Source organism: Rhinatrema bivittatum, chromosome 1 (genome assembly GCF_901001135.1).
Source record: "Rhinatrema bivittatum chromosome 1, aRhiBiv1.1, whole genome shotgun sequence".
Taxonomy (NCBI): domain Eukaryota; kingdom Metazoa; phylum Chordata; class Amphibia; order Gymnophiona; family Rhinatrematidae; genus Rhinatrema; species Rhinatrema bivittatum.
The window spans coordinates 559,823,657-559,842,042 of NC_042615.1; the positions used below are offsets into that span (position 1 = coordinate 559,823,657).

General features: G+C 44.8%; 1 protein-coding gene across 1 annotated transcript in view; it reads right to left on the minus strand.

Moving 5' to 3' along the window:
- The window catches only part of FRMD3 (FERM domain containing 3), a 405,659-nt gene that overhangs the window by 42,489 nt on the left and 344,784 nt on the right, over nucleotides 1-18,386 (minus strand). The window contains exons 9-10 of the mRNA XM_029616768.1: nucleotides 17,590-17,653; nucleotides 15,547-15,635 (exon numbers count right to left, since the gene is read on the minus strand). Coding sequence (XP_029472628.1) covers nucleotides 15,547-15,635; nucleotides 17,590-17,653 — 153 coding nt within the window. The remainder of the gene's footprint in view (nucleotides 1-15,546; nucleotides 15,636-17,589; nucleotides 17,654-18,386) is intronic.

Genomic DNA, 18,386 nt, shown 5'->3' on the forward strand with positions numbered 1-18,386 from the left:
TTATTGCTGATAATCAAAGGATTGTTATCATTGAAGGTCTTAATCCATGCCTGTGCAATGTTACTGTTATTTCTGGATGCAATTTTAACTATACAAGTCCCTACACTATGTATGTTCATAATAATCTCTGTATTCCAACTCCTGAACTTTTGCTTATGCCATTTGGCTTTAATTTTTCTTTGCTGAAATTTATTTGGATTCATCCTACTTTATGTCACTCCCGGGATCATTTTAAAAACTAAAACTTTCCACAGACTCTCAACTATTACTTCAATTAGCCATGGACATTGAGGAATGTGGGAAACATTTTTGGTGAGACATTTCTTTTAAGAGGATGATCTCCTTCACCGACTGACCTACCTGCATCTGATCCAGAAAAAATACTGAGCCCAACTCAAGAACACCACCTGTGTTATTCTGGCTAAAGGTTCTTCTTGTTCCTCTGAAATTCACAGATTCTTCTTGTAACTGGTCACTCTGAAGCTTTTGCATCTGGCATTACTGTTGTGGTAAGGTGATGTGCTAGTAACCTCTCCCTTACCTCTTCTGACACTGGAAGCATCCTATTAGCCCTAAGACAACCCCAACTCAGAACCAGGAGAACAGCTGACATTGTGCTCTTATTGGGGGTGGAATGTCTTTGTTACATTGTAAGAAAACTCCATCTCCTACTGACTTTGTAGTCATGGCAAAAATACTTTGTCCATCTGAACTGCCAATTCTGGAGCTGGTAGCAGGAAGGAATAGGATGGCATTTGTGTTGACATCCTCAGAAGAGGACATTGCCCCAACCTACCTTTACATAGAAACATAGAAATGACGGAAGAAGAAGACCAAACGGCCCATCCAGTCGGCCCAGCAAGCTTTCACACTTAATTTTTCTTCATACGTATCTGTTACTCTAGGCCCTTATTAGTAACTTTTTGGTTCTATTTACCTTCCACCCCCGCCATTGGTGTAGAGAGCAGTGCTAGAACTGCATCTAAGTGAAGTATCTAGCTTAATTAATTAGGGTAGTAACTGCCGCAATGAGCAAGCTACTCCCACGCTTATTTGTTTACCCAGCCTGTGCAATTCAGTCCTTGTTGGTTGTTGTCTGAATATAAATCCTCTTTTCTTCATTCCCCATGCCATTGAAGCAGAGAGCTATGCTGGATATGCATTGAAAGTGAAGTATCAGGCTTATTTGGTTTGGGGTAGTAACCGCCGCAACAAGCAAGCTACTCCCCTGCTTTTTTGGGAATGCAAATCTTTTTTCCACATTTCCTCTTGCAGTTGAAGCATAGAGCAATGTTGGAGTTGCATTAACCATGTGTATGTTTATTGAATAAGGGTATTAATCTCCAGGTAGTAGCTGTCATTCCCGCAAGCCACCCCCATGCCTCTTCTCTTCATTCACATCCTCTAGACTTTATGGATCCACAGTGTTTATCCCACGCCCCTTTGAACTCCTTCACAGTTTTGGTCTTCACCACTTCCTCCGGAAGGCCATTCTAGGCATCCACCACCCTTTCCGTGAAGAAATACTTACTGACATTGGTTCTGAGTCTACCTGCCTGGGGCTTCAAATCATGACCACTGGTTCTGCTGATTTTTTTCCAATGGAAAAGGTTTGTCGTTGTCTTTGGATCATTAAAACCTTTCAAGTATCTGAAAGTCTATATCATATCACCTCTGCTCCTCCTTTCCTCCAGGGTGAACATATTTAGATTCTTCAATCTCTCCTCATAAGTCATTCAATGAAGACCATCCACCTTTTTGGTTGCCCTTCTCTGGACCACCTCCATCCTGTCTCTGTCCCTTCGGAGATACGGTCTCCAGAATGGAGCACAGTATTCCAGGTGAGGCCTCACCAAGGACCTGACAAGGGAATAATCACTTCCCTTTTCTTACTCGATATTCCTCTCTCTATGCAGCCCAGCAATCTTCTGGCTTTAGCTATCGTCTTGTCACATTATTTCGCCGACTTCAGATCGTTAGACAGTATCACCCCAAGGTCTCTCTCCTGCTCCGTGCTTTGTTCCTGGAACTTTTGCTGCCAATAACTAGAGTGGGGTGAAGTGCTGACAACCTCTCCCTTAATGAAGAGGATTTTCCCTGATGAGCAAAGAGGATTTGTCATTACATTCCATGAAGGCATTGCTGCTTATTTACAAAGTGGAATTTTGTGGACTATTATGTCTAAGAACAAACATCTACCTGTTGATGATGCAACATTATTCTGTTAGGTCTGCAGCTATGTGCCCCACTGTTCACAAGGAGGCATTCCAATAGCATCAGTTCCATGGACTTTGAATGATTTTTCAGGTTCCTTTGTCAGTTCTATTACTCAAAAGAGACTATCGTCAACTAGCCTGGACTTCCATAAACTTGCTTTTATTCAGTTAGCTTTTTCCAACCTGGAACTCATTTGCATTGAAAACAATGGTACTCGATTAGCAGGGAAAGCGAGGCCTATCCAAATAGAGGATAGGACCTTCCATTATGATAAGGGAACCTGGGAAAAGGTATTGCTACTTTTCAAGAATACTGCTTCATTTGTGCTGATTGAGTTATTGATGGTCCCTAGTAAATTGGTCAGGGAGTTATTTGAGTTACATTACTCCTGCTATACACCATCTCGCTACCCTTTCTACTAGAAATATCTCTGAAACTTCCAGATTCTTTGCTAACCTGTATTCTAGTTATGGAGTAGCCCATACCGTACAAGAAGTCAGGCTACTGGGAAACATATTAGAGAAAGATGGCAAGAAAACCTCTGATGCCTTTGATAAAATAAATTCTGAAATGCTCACTATTAGAACCATGTCTTTACAAAATCATCTGGCCCTGCATTTTATACTAGTTAGCAAAGGAAGTGGGGAAAGAGAGTTGTGTATTTATCCCTGATAATAGAAACCAGATAACTGAGCATGCTGATAAGATTAGAAAAGGCAGTATCTGAACTTCAGCATAAAGAAACCTAGAGCCTATAATCCTGGTTGGGTACTTTGGGTAGCCAAATTTTCTCTTGCATTGTTATACTCTTTGGCCACCTCATAGGTCTGTCTGTCTTTTTGCTCATTTACAGGGAGATTTTAAAAGCGTTGCTCGCACAAAAAAGGCCTCATACATGTGTATGTGGGCTGTGCCCAAGCAACGCAAATTTTAAGAAGCCAGGAAGTGCACGCATACATACCTGTGCGCGTGTCAAGAATAAGAAGGCAGAAAAGGGGCGGGGCATGGGCCAAGACTTACACACGTAGCCCCGAATTCTGCAAAGGCTGAACACGGCAACACATGCCATGTTACCTGTGTAAGAACATAAGAACATAAGAAAATGCCATACTGGGTCAGAACAAGGGTCCATCAAGCCCAGCATCCTGTTTCCAACAGTGGCCAATCCAGGCCATAAGAACCTGGCAAGTACCCAAAAACTAAGTCTATTCCATGTAACCATTGCTAATGGCAGTGGCTATTCTCTAAGGGGTAGATTTTTAAAAACTGCGCGATCGCGTACTTTTGTTTGCGCAGCAGGCGCAAACAAAAGTACGCTGGATTTTATAAGATACGCGTGTATCTTCTAAAATCCTGGATCGGCGTGCGCAAGGCTGCCGATTTTGGGCAGCCGGCGCGCGCCGAGCCGCACAGCCTGCCTCCGTTCCCTCCGAGGCCGCTCCGATTTCGGAGCGGCCTCGGAGGGAACGCATGTAAAATCTTTTTCGCCCTCCCCTCCCCTTCCCCTCCCTTCCTCTACCTAACCCACCCCTCCGGCCCTATCTAAACCCCCCCCTACCTTTATCCATGGATTTACGCCTCCCGGAAGGAGACGTAAATCCACGCGCGCCAGCAGGCTGCTGGCGCGCCGAGACCCGACCCAGGGGCGGTTCCGGAGGGCGCGGCCACGCCCCCGGAACGCCCCCGGGCCGGCGCCACGCCCAGGGCCCGCCCCCAAACGCCGTGCCCCGCCCCCAAATGCGGCGTCACTCGGCGACGTCCCCGACATGCCCCTTTTCAGAAACCCCGGGACTTATGCGAGTCCCGGGGTTCTGCGTACGCCGGCGGCCTATGGAAAATAGGTGCGCCGGCGCACAAGGCCATGCTCGCGTAAATCCGGGCGGATTTACGCGAGCAGGGCTTTGAAAATCCGCCCGTAAGTGAACTTAATAACAGGTAATGGACTTCTCCTCCAAGAACTTATCCAATCCTTTTTTAATCACAGCTATACTAACTGCACTAACCACATTCTCTGGCAACAAATTCCAGAGTTTAATTGTGCGATGAGTAAAAAAGAACTTTCTCCGATTAGTTTTAAATGTGCCCCATGCTAACTTCATGGAGTGCCCCCTAGTCTTTCTACTATCCGAAAGAGTAAATAACCGATTCACATCTACCCGTTCTAGACCTCTCATGATTTTAAACTCCTCTATCATATCCCCCCTCAGTCGTCTCTTCTCCAAGCTGAAAAGTCCTAACCTCTTTAGTCTTTCCTCATAGGGGAGTTGTTCCATTCCCCTTATCATTTTGGTAGCCCTTCTCTGTACCTTCTCCATCGCAACTATATCTTTTTTGAGATGCGGCGACCAGAATTGTATACAGTATTCAAGGTGCGGTCTCACCATGGAGCGATACAGAGGCATTATGACATTTTCCGTTTTATTCACCATTCCCTTTCTAATAATTCCCAGCATTCTGTTTGCTTTTTTGACTGCCGCAGCACACTGTACCGACGATTTCAATGTGTTATCCACTATGACACCTAGATCTCTTTCTTGGGTTGTAGCACCTAATATGGAACCCAACATTGTGTAATTATAGCATGGGTTATTTTTCCCTATATGCATCACCTTGCACTTATCCACATTAAATTTCATCTGCCATTTGGATGCCCAATTTTCCAGTCTCACAAGGTCTTCCTGCAATTTATCACAATCTGCTTGTGATTTAACTACTCTGAACAATTTTGTGTCATCTGCAAATTTGATTATCTCACTCGTCGTATTTCTTTCCAGATCATTTATAAATATATTGAACAGTAAGGGTCCCAAGTTTACTACTTGTCCTGATGAGACACAAGTTTGGAGGTTTTGAGTCAGAGGAGTCCTGAATCCTGGGGGAAGGGGGACAGAGAGAGACAATCTGACACTCTATATATCTCCCACTGTAAGAGGGGCACTTTCAACTCAGGGTGGGTTTGGGGGGGGGGCGGTGTTACATTGGTCTGCCTAGGGTACAAGGGTCTGTAGACCCTTGTAATACCACCTACCCACAAAACCCACCCTGAGATGAAAATGCCCCCTTTACAGTGGAAGATATATAGAGTGTCAGATTGTCTTTCTCTCTCGACACTTGTGAGCGTGAAGGGTGCACACAATCGCGCAGCAGGGATATTTTAAATGATATGCATGTACTCGCATGTATGATGTAAAATTAAGCATATCTTTGCTCGCATGCCCAATACGCACATTCCTTTTTAAAATGCACCTGTAAATGCGGTTTGAATAGTACTGTTAAAGGAATGCAAACAACTTTGCTAAATCCAGCCGGAAAAGAGAGATGCATAGCATGTACCTTGAGATGAATACAGAGGCCCGAGAAGAGGAAGAAGAAATTAAGGAATTAATGGATGTGCAAATTTGAGGTAAGGTCATGCTATAGGGGCATAAAAGGGGGAATTATGGGAGCTGAAATAATCAGGCCTCAGACTTCGGTCAAAAATGGATGTGTATGTGACTGAAACTAGAAAGAGAGAAGTGCGTACTGTGTATAACAAAAGCTTGGACCATGTAGACAGTTCCTAGAATAGGATATATCATGATTTAGGTAAATAAGTTGCCTGCAAAGACTTAATGCTGATAGCTTTATTCCTCTTTTCTACTAGTTAATAAATTCTTGCTCCCTTATCTTTTCAAGGCTGAAACCGCAAGGCCAGCACACATACAACTTTGCAATGCCTGGAAAGTTCCAGTACCTTCTATCTTGAAGATTATATAAATTGTCACAATCTTTTCTTTATTTATTTAAAACTTTTTAGATATTACTTTCAAATCCAAACACTAATCAAAGCAGTTGTATGGACAAATAAAGATTTCTTGCATTCGGCTGGGAAAGCTTCGCTGGTGTGAAATATCTTCTAGTGATACCTATATATGCATGAATGTGCCTTAAGTGCTCTTATTGACTTCCTCATTGCAGACAAAATTGTTGTTCCTCTACAAGCCCTTCTATATCTATTTTTTTTTTTTTTTTTTAAATCCTTTAATGTTGGCTGTGGTCTAAGAGTAACCCAGGCTATTAAAAATTAGTCCACTCTATGTTGCTGTACACAAGTTTTCTGCTGTCAGTAAATAGGAGACGGTAGCTTTAAGGCCACTGAATGTTAGTTTCCTTCTGAGAATCCCAGATCTAGTTTCGAATCCGCAGGCTATGGAAGGCGGAGGCCTCCATGCTACCAGGCTGCCATGTGAACATTTTATAACTTTCTTACATCTGCAGGGATTGAGAAAGCATTTTGTCATGATAAGAGGGACAGTATCCACCCAGTTGTAAATGTCCGCTGCAGAGGTTATGAGAGCAGGAAAAGAAGACTGTGCATTGGAAGCAGAACTTAAGAGAATTTCTGTTGGAGTTGTTTTCTCTTTCTTGCAAGTAGCAATTGAAATACTGTGGCTATCATTTACTGTGTTACTACGAACTATACGTATCAAGCTTGGAATGATATTATGCAGTATAGTATTAACTGTATGTATGCAGTCTGTCATGGCATTACCAAGATTTGGGTTATGCCAAAACAAGAAACAAAATCCATGTTCTAATTGCATTAGCTTTGATATGTGCAGGCCTTTGTGCATGTCCTTGTTGGCTGCTATAGTTGCTTTGGCTCTTCCTCTCCCTTTGCAAAATCACAGAACAGTTTTCTATATTTTCAAAGCAAAGTAAGACTGCAGTTGGCAAACTGTGTATTAATTTTTATAGCCGAGTGCATATTCAATCAGCTGCACTCCAGAGTGCACATCATATTTGCATCAAATCTTTGCATTTTACCTTCTGTTATTTTCTGTACTGACGCCTTGAGGCTGCCTCTGAGGCAATTGTAACTTTATAAGTTCAGAACATACGATAAACAATTCAAAATTCAGTAGATCTGTTGTGGTATCTTCATGTGCGTCTGATACCAATTACTTTCTTTGATTACAAGAATTTCACAGGTCACAGAACCTTTAGTATCTGGGAGAAAGCAGTCTTTCTTTCTTTTTTTTGTAAAATTAAAAATCGGTTCTTGGAAATAAAATGTAGGCAGTATCAGAGACCAATGTTATGCATGAATGTATATAGAGAGAAAAAGAAGAGATTGAAAATTGATAAAGGGCATCAAAAAATAATCTATTGAAAGAAACTGGGTACAAGAAAGGAGATTGTGGCTGTAGCATAAAGAGAATGATTATTCTGCAACATGCCTGAGGGCTTTAGAAGGTCTCTTCCTTTGGATCTTAATTATTTATAATGATTTTTTTTTAATGAATAGTAGTACAACTCAGATTGCATCTTTTCCTTCACTATATTATTCAGTCCTTTGAAGCCTTTGTAGGCTTCGGTGTGCAGTTCTGAATATTCTCCTAGCTAGCTTCATACAGTACTTCTAATTCCCTTCCAGCCTTGCTCCTAACATGCGCACACTAATTTGTTTAGCTACAACCACTGCACTTCATGCGATCTTGGGAGTTCAAAAGGAGAATTTATCTGAAGACAGAACAGCTTTCCGTGAGGCAAAGCCTTGCTGCCGTCCAGTGAATAGAATTTCATTTCCGAGTGAGAGCTGCCCCCAAGCTTGAGGAGGGAATGAAGGGGAACAGCAAGGGATAACCAGGTCAGGGAACTGCCAGAAAGGTAGAGGTAAACCAGTGCCATGCAGGAGTAACTATTTCTTGATCTTTCTGTATTCTGTTTTACTGCACCTCCTTCCATTAAGTGGGCTTTACTTTAAAATGAAAGGAAAAAGCGAAAGTCCTAGCTGTGTTGTTTTTCTAAGTTGCGCCACATCCATATTTTCCCCTGGCAGCTGGCCTGCTTACATTTGGCAGGTGAGAGGAGGACTTCCCACAGCAAGTTTCCCTCCCAGCTCCAAAAGGGTAGACTTGTACCATGCTTCAAACCCTCCACCCCCCCCCCCCCCCCCCGATGATTAAATCCAGACAGACCACTGGACAGCAGAAGCGCAGACTGAAGCAAGCTAGAAAGTAAGGTAAGGCTTTAAAAAAAAAATTAAATCAGAGCATGCTATATTAATATTCTCTTAGGCCCCTGTTCTTTTGAACATAAAAAGAGAGACATCCAACCTGGGAGAGACACGCTTTAAAATAAAAAGCATGCAGTGCTGTACCCAAGTCAGCAAATCACTCTCGGGTTTCCCATCAGCGGCTGAGGCATGAAAGGAGTGAGCTGCAGGGATGGGGGCAAAACTCTAGGCAGTCACCCACTTAGCAAGTCTTTTCAACCTCTTGCTTATTTTATTTTCTGACATTTTTTCCTATGTGGTGGCAAAAAAACCCCCTCTAAATCTCACGAACCCTTGGGATATAAAATATTTTATACTTAGCTTTATGAACAACTACAAGCCCCATAGCACTATTATTAAAATAATAATTTCCATTCAAGTGCCATTTTTTGTCCAGACTGGGTCCCTAGACTCTCTACAATTACAGTGTTTCATAAAAATGCATGCAGCCACCAGATGGATTGCAATGCAAATTGGCTTTTTACACCACATGGCAGTTTCCAGTCAGAAACAGAACAAATATTATTATTTATTCAGTCACTATTGGGGAAACTGAGGTAAATGCACTAAAGTGACTTGCCCACGGTCAAGGTAGTCGGTGACAGATTCTGGACTAATACCCACAAGACCTAAGAGGCCTTGTTATATTACTGATTTCCCTTCTAGATTATTTAAAATATTCTAGTAAACTCAACTGTTTATTTTATTTATTTATTTATCTATTTATTTATTTGTTTATTTATTTATTTATTTAAAGCTTTTCTATACCGGCATTCATGATACAATCATATCATGCCGGTTTACAGGTTACAAGGGGGTGAGATAACCATAAGCATTTAACAGGTGGAAAGGAACAAAAAAGTTACAATAAAACAGGGTTGCTGGAACTGGGGAAGGAAGGAAACAAGAGTAAGAGTAACTTTACAGTAATTTTACAGTAAATAATTATTTACATTGTGCTGAAAGGTCTCTTAATAGTTATCTTAATAGATGTTGTTGTTGTGGTGACTCAGTTACACTCGGGAAAGGCTTGTTTAAAATAACCAAGTCTTAAGCCTCTTTCTAAATGTTAGTAAACATGGTTCCAGTCTGAGATCAGGGGGTAAGGTATTCCATAGATATGGTCCCGCTGTAGAAAAGGACCGATCTCTGAATGCTAGATGGTGAGTGGATTTAGATGGGGGAACACGCAGGGAACTTCTGTAGGCTTCTCTGATGGGTCTAGATCAGCGGTTCTCAACCTGGGGGTCGCGACCCCGGCGGGGGTCGAACGACCACAACACAGGGGTCGCCTAAACCCCAACCACCGGTACCGGGCCGTTGGGGTTTTTTGCCGGTCCGCGGCTATTTTTTCTGCCAGTCGCGTTTTTTTTGGGCTTGTTGGGTGGGACTTGTGCTCTGAATCAGGGCGGACTGTAACAGAGCACAAGTTGGGCGGGACTTGTGCTCTGTTACAGTGATTGGCTGCTGCTGCTGCGATGAAGCCTGTCCATAGCAGGCGCACCCTATCCCTATATTGCAGCAGTAAGCCAATCAGAGCAGGAGCTGCAAGCCTTGTTGATGCACACGTCAGGAGCACATTTTGTGGGCAGACCCAGCCAGCACAGCATCGCACGTGGGCGGAACGGGAAGACCAGCAGCACAGCGTTGGAGAAAAACAGCAAAGGAATCCAGAGTGTGCAGCTACAGCCAGGTATCAGGAGGGAAGGAGTTAGTATGTTGGGAGAGGGTAATAGAGTGTGGTGGGGGCCGGGGATGTATGGGGGGAATGAGTGTGTGGTGGGGTTGTGGGATGTACTGGGGGGAATGAGTGTGTGGGGGGCCAGAAATGTGCTTGGAGAGGGTTAGGGAGGTGGGAATGAGTGTGTGGGGCCAGAGAGGTGCGGGGGGGGGGAATGAGAGTGTGTGGGGCCAGAGATGTGCTGGGAGGGGGGGGGGGAAATGAGAGTGTGTGGGGCCAGAGATGTGCTGGGGGTGGGGGGGGGGAATGAGAGCTGTTGTGGGGCCCAGAGATGTACTGGGGGGGGGAATGAGAGTGTGTGGGGCCAGAGATGTGCTGGGGGTGGGGGGGGGGGAATGAGAGTGTGTGGGGCCAGAGATGTGCTGGGGGTGGGGGGGGGGGGGGGGAATGAGAGTGTGTGGGGCCAGAGATGTGCTGGGAGGGGGGGGGGGGAATGAGAGTGTGTGGGGCCAGAGAGGTGCTGGGGGGGGGAATGAGAGTGTGTGGGGGCCAGAGATGTGCTGGGGGGTGGGGGGGGGGGGGGAATGAGAGTGTGTGGGGCCAGAGATGTGCTGGGGGTGGGGGGGGGGGAATGAGAGTGTGTGGGGCCAGAGATGTGCTGGGAGGGGGGGGGGGAATGAGAGTGTGTGGGGCCAGAGATGTGCTGGGAGGGGGGGGGGGGAATGAGAGTGTGTGGGGCCAGAGATGTGCTGGGAGGGGGGGGGGGGGAATGAGAGTGTGTGGGGCCAGAGATGTGCTGGGAAGGGGGGAGAATGAGAGTGTGTGGGGCCAGAGATGTGCTGGGAGGGGGGGAGAATGAGAGTGTGGGGGGCCAGAGATGTGCTGGGAGGGGGGGGGAATGAGAGTGTGGGGGGCCAGAGATTTGCTTGGGAGGGGGGGAATGAGAGTGTGGGGGGGCCAGAGATTTGGCTTGGAGGGGGCTGGGGAGAGGGGTATGAGTATGTGAGGGCATTAACTGCTATAAAAAAATAAAATGTTTCAATCTCATGTGTTTTGGGCTTGTTTTTTTTGGAAAAAAGTGCTTGTTCGTTCATGAAAACCTGGCAACACTGCCGGAGCCGCACGGGCAGGAAGGAGGAGGCGCTTCAGCTGCGTGCAGAAGAGGAGCAGCGGGCCGGGAAGACTAGGGCCGCTGCAGAGCCCATCCTGTGGCAACCCGTAAAGAAGAGGCCCAGAGGTAAGAGAGAGGTGTGTGCGAGTATGAGATGAGTTGAGAGACTGTGTGTGTTTGCAGAGACAGCATGTGAGAGCCTCTGTGTGTGTGAAAGAGACAGCATGTAAGAGTGAGAGCCTGTGCTTGAGCAAGGCAGCATGTGGGGGTGTGAGAGAGCCTGTGTGTGAGACTCAGACAGCCTGTGCCAGTGAGAGCCTGTGTATGTGTGTGTGAGAGAGAAATGCATGTGAGAATGAGAACCTGACTGTGTGTTTGAGGGAAGAAGACAGGTGGAGAGAAAAGAAATAGAAAAAAAGGCAATATTAAAGGAAATGGCAAAAAATTAGAAAGGGAAGCAGATGTAAACAAAAAACATTTTATTTTTTTATAGCAGTTAATGCCCTCACATACTCATACCCCCCTCCCCACCCCCCTACAAGCAAATCTCTGGCCCCCACACTCTTTCCCCCCTCCCTAACCCCTCCTAGCACATCTCTGGTCCCCACACTCTCATTCCCCCCCCCTCTGTAACCCCTCCGAGCACATCTATGGCTCCACACACACTGATTCCCCCCTCCCTAACCCCTCCTAGCACATCTCTGGCCCCCACATACTCATTCCTCTCTCCTCAGCCCCCTCCAAGCACATCTCTGGCCCCTCACACACATTCCCACCTCTCTAACCCCTCCGAGCACATCTCTGGCCCCTCACACGCTGATTTCCTCCTCCCAGCACATCTCTGGTCACCACACTCTCATTCCCCCCCTCCGTAACCCCTCCGAGCACATCTCTGGCCCCCCACACTCATTCCCACTTCCCTAACCCCTCCGAGCACATCTCTGGCCCCCCACACACTCATTCCCCCCCTCCAAGCACATCTCTGGCCCCCCACACACTCATTCCCCAGCCCCCTCCCAGCACATCTCTGGCCCCCACACTCATTCCCACCTCTCTAACCCCTCCAAGCACATCTCTGGCCCCCCACACACTCATTCCCCCTCCCTACATCCTAATTCCTCCCCTCCTGCTACCTGGCTGTAGCTGCACACTCTGGATTCCTTTGCTGTTGCGCTCCAATGCCGTGCTGCTCTTCCCGTTCTGCCCACGTGAGATGCTGTGCAGTGCTGGCTAGGTCTGCCCACAAAATGTGCTCCTGACGTGTGCATCAACAAGGCTTGCAGCTCCTGCTCTGATTGGCTTACTGCTGCAATATAGGGATAGGGTGCGCCTGCTATGGACAGGCTTCATCGCAGCAGCCAATCACTGTAACATGATTCAGAGCACAAGTCCTGCCCAACAAGCCCAAAAAAACACGACTGGCAGAAAAAATAGCCCAATTAAAAGCAACCCGCGAATCGGAAAAAAAACCCGCGAATGACTACAAAAAGAAGCCCAATCTCGCGGTAAATAAGCAAGGTTGGCAACACTGGTGCCAATAGCAGCAATCAGCGCCTCCCCAATAGCCACGTGGCAGCAGTGGCAGTAATTAGATTAATTGTTTGACTCAGCTGGAGGTGACAAAGTATGAAGTGGGATGTGAAATCAGCTTGATCTGGTGGAGAATTAGGATTGCTGTTACACATGAACTGTATTTGGCAAACATTATTAAAGGGAGCCAGGATAATCAATTGAAGGCTGCAGCTGAGGACTGATTCATTATGACTCATGTAGAAATTAGTGCATTTTCCAGATTAATCTGCATAACACAATTCTCAACATTCAGCATTATTTCTGCTGCATAGACTTTTATCTGAGAGGCTCTGAGGTTGTGAGGGAGCCAGTAAGAGTGAGAGCATGAGTGTGTATGAGAAAATCCAGGGGAGTAAGAGTGTGTGTGAGTGGGGGGGGAGAGTGTCTTACACCCTGAGAGTGTATCAGTGTCTGTGAGAGTGAGAGGTTATTGTGGGTATAAGAGCATGAATGTGTATTTATGACAGTGTATGTGTGAGAGAGAATGGACATGTGAGAGTATGTGTGAGAGAGAGAGGATAACCTCCTAATCCTCGACAATATCAGGGTGACTGGAAATCAAGAGCTCCCATGTATGGACAGCAGGGGCTTTTTAAAATCCTTACTAGTTTTAATTATTGTGTGTCATTTGATATATGTGCTGTTTTGAAATATTATTGGTGTTTGGGAAATTATAAAAATGTATATGATTTTAATTAATAGAAATTCTATTTATCAGTAATTTTAAAATATTCTTTTATTAGTATGGTTTTACTATTATAACTGATGTTTTATGTTTCTTAATTTTATTGTTTTATGAGGAATGGTGGTTCTGTTTATAAATGTCATAATAAATAAATATGCACTAAAATCCAACCCCATCCATAACCCCGCCCCCATATGACCAAAGCCCCACCCTCACCCCGCCCTCGCCCCGCGAGGGCGGGGCGAGGGGTCACCGCAACATGAGGAACTGTATTTCGGGGTCACGGCATTAGAAAGGTTGAGAACCACTGGTCTAGATGAAGTGTGAAGTCTGAGGGGTATTTGGAGGTTGAGACGGGCTTGGCTGTGGATGGTTTTATGGATGATGGTGATGGACTTGTGAAGAATTCTGAAGTGTATTGGTAGCCAGTGTAAATTTCTGAGAATAGGGGAGATGTGGTCTCTTCTTCTGGAGTTTGTCAGGATTCTGGCTGCCGCATTCTGGAGCATCTGAAGGGGTTTGATGGATGAGGACAGGAGACCTAGCAAGATAGAGTTGCAATAATCTATCTTGGAGAATATTACGGCTTGGAGAACTGTTCTGAAGTCTTGAAAGTGAAGGAGTGGTTTAATTATTTTTAGAACCTGCAGCTTATAGAAGCAGTTCTTGGTTGTGTTGTTAATGAATGTTTTTAAATTCAGGCGGTTGTCTATTACTACTCCTAGGTCTCTTGCTTGGGTAACAATGGTGTTAGCTGGTGCACTTTGTGGGGTATTACTGTTTTCCGGGGAGATGAGGAGTTCAGTCTTAGCTGAGTTTAGTATCAGGTTTAAGTTTGCAAGGAGTCGGTTGATCTCTTGGAGGCAGTTTTCCCAGTGTTTAAGTGTTTTGGTGATAGATTCTTTGATGGGGATCAAGATGTGCACATCGTCGGCGTATAAGAAATGCTTTAGTTGAAGGTTGGTTAACAGCTGGCATAGAGGAAGGAGGTAAATGTTGAAGAGAGTTGGGGACAGGGGGGAACCTTGAGGAACTCCTAGTGAGGAGTTGATGCGAGGGGATTCTTTATTATTGATTTTGACTTTGTAACCTCTGTTACAGAGGAATGTTTTGAACCATGTGAAGGCAGTGCCTGTTATTCCAATGTCCGATAGACGGGTGAGAAGGATGGAGTGATTAACGGTGTCGAAAGCCGCCGACAGGTCAAGGAGAATTAGTAAAAAAGATTGTCCTTTGTCCAAGCCCTCTGTTAGCGAAAGGAGTAGGGATTCAGTACTTAATGCCTTGCGGAACCCGTATTGGGTGGGCTGCAGTATATTGTGATCTTCGAGATAGTCAGAGAGTTGTGAATTGACCAGTTTTTCCATAATCTTGGCTACAAAAGGAAGGTTGGAGATAGGGCGGAAATTGTTTGGATTGTTAGGATCCAAATCCGGTTTCTTTAGGAGAGGTTTAATAGAAGCAAGTTTTAGGGCATCTGGGAAAATTCCCTGTGTTAACGAACAGTTTATGATATCTGCCAGTGGTTTGGAGATGGTTTCAGGTATCTGCAGGAGAAATTTTGATGGGATTTGATCGAGGGGGTGTTAATGGAAGGTGCTGGATTGACAGCATTGGAAATTGATGCCTTGCATATTTCCACAGAACATAAATGGCACCAGGTGTGGTGGTGCAGGCTTCTCCACACTGCTCTGAAGAATGATAGCGTAATTTGGTTTCCATGTCTCTAGGCTCTCTGCCGAGGCTGCTAGATAGGGTTCCATAAGTACAAATCTGTGATGCTGAGACCTGCCCACTGGCACCTAGACTAAGGCCAGGAACCTGTTTTATATAGGATAACTTTTTAAACTCTTACTAACTGAAGACTCTATAAATAAGCACCAGTTCCTTTCAGCCACAGAGGTCCTAGGACACCTAAACTCTCAGTTCCCTGATGTAAAAAGCTGATCAGTCCACTTCCATCCAAATGATGGGATGTTTCAAAATGTTAAAACATAGTTTCAAAATGGCCAGTAATATCAACAAATGCCTATCACTCTTGGTGAGGTCAGACATGTGGGAGTGAAATTGTATTAGCTGCCTTACATAACATACATACAGCACTTCCACTCATGTCTGCAGCCGCCATAGGATCAAGACAGCATTTGCTTTCAAGCTGGTATCAACAGAGCAAATGTTATCAGCAGTCATTCATCTAAACTTAGATTCTGCTTGTCTCCTTGCACGGAATATGAATTACTTACTTATAAAAGGCTTGATTCTCCACTCCACATTTCCAAAGATGCTTACAGGCAGCTGGTGTAGAGGTGTGGTACGCTAGCACAGCCTTTTTCTGATGGTTCGGAAAAGAGTGAGGAGAAAATAAAATCAATATCCTCTAAAACAAAAACAATGCCATATTTGCTTTAATTTTCTGGAGAATGGCTGGCTTTTTTAAGATCAAGACTGGATTTGCAAGTTGGACGTTATGAAAGCTCACCATTTGCAATTTAAAAAGGCATCATTCTTCTCCTGAATAACCACACCAGCCACCTCACCTACATTACTCAATTTTGAGGTCACTTACTGCCGGCTTCCTTTACAGTGTTTCATTCTGCACAATACCGAGCTCTGACGGGCAAACTAATGAGACTGTGCCCAATATGCCACCATCAGGCCTTGGTGTGCTTAATAAAGTCAGCAGGCTAGACAGTGAAACAGATACCAACCTGCCAGCAACAAAGAACAAGCATAGAAATGAAGCATTTAAAGAGAACTGCAGGTGGCCATTGTCAGTTAAGAAGGGAGTCAATGAATTATGACCCACCAGCCTTTTAAAGATCAAGTAGGTGAGGTTTACTGGAGGAGCAGCCTAGTGATTAGAGCAATGGGCTATAAGCCAGGAATGCCAGGATTCAAATCCCACTGATGCTCTTTGTGACCTTGGGCAAGTTTCTTCACCCTCCATTGCCTCAGGTACAAATATACAGGCCAATACTGTAAAGTGCGCTCGGCCAAGTGCACTGATTAACACGCAGTTGGGTGCAGGTTTTTGACGTGCGTCCATTACCCCTTACACTGTAAGGGTTTAGCATGTCAAAAACCTGTGTCCAACCCCCCCGCCCCCGAAACTAATAGCGCTCATCACATGCAAATACATGTTGATGAGGTTATTAGTTATGCACCTGGGATACCGAAAAAAAAATGTGCAGCCAAGCTGCACATTTTACACTTAGAAATGAACACCTGCCCAATTTCTGAGCAGCCCAAAAAAGTGTACAGAAAAGCAGAAAATGCTTCCTCCAACTTAATATCCTAGCAATATTAATTCAGAGGAACCAAAAATGTTTAAGAAAAATGGGCCAGCCATTCAGGTTAGGAAAACAGATGCTGAATTTTATCAGCGTACGTTTTCCCTAACCTATGGCTGTCAGCAGGTTCGGAAAACCAACACTCGTAAAATTGAGCGTCAGTTTCCTGAACCCGCTGACAGCCACCTCGCCTGGGTTTCCGCTAATAAGGAGGTGCTAGGGATGTGCTATTGTCCCTAGCGCCTCCTTTTTAGCTCAACCCCTCATTTAAATACAGGATCGCGCACCAAGGAGAGGTCGATGGGCACACGTTGGGAGAACGGGAGCTCACCAAGGAGCGCCTGTTTTCCCGCACTTATTGTATTGGCCTGTCAGACTGTAAACTCTCTGGGGACAGAGAAATACCTAACGTACCCAAATATAATCTGCTTTGAAGTGGTTGAAAGGCAGAATGTAAAAAAGGGAAGATGAAGCAACCACAATTTACTTACTCCAAAATTCCCACAATCATTTGTTTTAATTAAGCTACAATATCATATATTTATATATTTTAGATACACAGACAGAGCTGCATTAAGAAGGAATGACATACAACAGTAAGGGCCAACAGTACTGTTTGCCACACAAACCCCAAACCCCCATGCAGGGCAGACTTAGATCCCAAGCTGTGCTGGACAGCAGTGTGGGAGACAATAAGGTTTCACTGGAGAAGTAAGCAGCAGAGTAGAGGTTGCCTCTGTGAGCCGTTGGGGGTTATGTATATCCTCATATAGTAAGGTTTACCCTCGCTGCGAAATATCAGTCTATTTGTAAATTATCTCTACTGAAGCTCTGTGACTTCTCCTCACAGTCTGAGGAACAAGGAGCCACCTGAGTGTGCACAGGCACCACAGTGTCATGTGGTCAAAACCCCTGAGATACACAGGAGAATCTCACCAGAATCCCATGGTCTGAAACATAACAAAAATAGTGAGTACGAATATGAAGCTGCCTGACCTCCTTGTGAATTCCAGTCACATAAAAAGTCTTCCCATCAAACCTCAGTTTGCAGACATCAGGCCTACAAAAAAAACAATTTTAAGTAAACAAGAGTGCAGCAACTCAGGGCAGCTAAGAGCGTTAGACAGTGGGCACACCTGATGGACCTGTATGGGATAAGGGAGACATTTCTAACCTCCATGAATCATGGGAGTCACACCAAGGGTAAATGGCAGCAAATCCTAAACTGCATCTGCTAGTGTTATGGCCCTCACTCCCCTGTTTTTTCTTTTTCATTCTACCTTGACTAGGGTGTAGTGTCTTCTTTTCCAACTTTTAGGGAAATTCCTTCATTGGGCCATGAATCCAACATTAGTAAAGGTGGGTTTCTATGTTTGGTCCCCCTGGAAATGAGGCAGGCCGCGGTCATAGTCGCGTGGCAGAAGCTGCCTTCAGTAGCTCCCACCACATTTGTCTGGCTTTAAATATAGCAGATCAGAGTGAACAGAAACAGAGAACACATTGTATCAAATAAAAATGCTATTGCCCAGTCATTATTTTAAAATTCTTTAATCTGCTATCCTGCAAAAGGGTAAAGACTGCAGAATATTTCTATTTATTGATTGATTTTTAATATTCTTATATTCTGCTTCCAGTAATACAAATTATTCTAAGTGGATGCTTTTATCCACAGACTTTACGTCAAATTTTAAAGGGAATAGGTTCCTTTTGAAAACTGAATTGGAAAATGTCTGTGCACTGACTTGCACCTGCTATGTGTGCTGGAACTTTTTCTGGTGGAATTTGCACGCTGA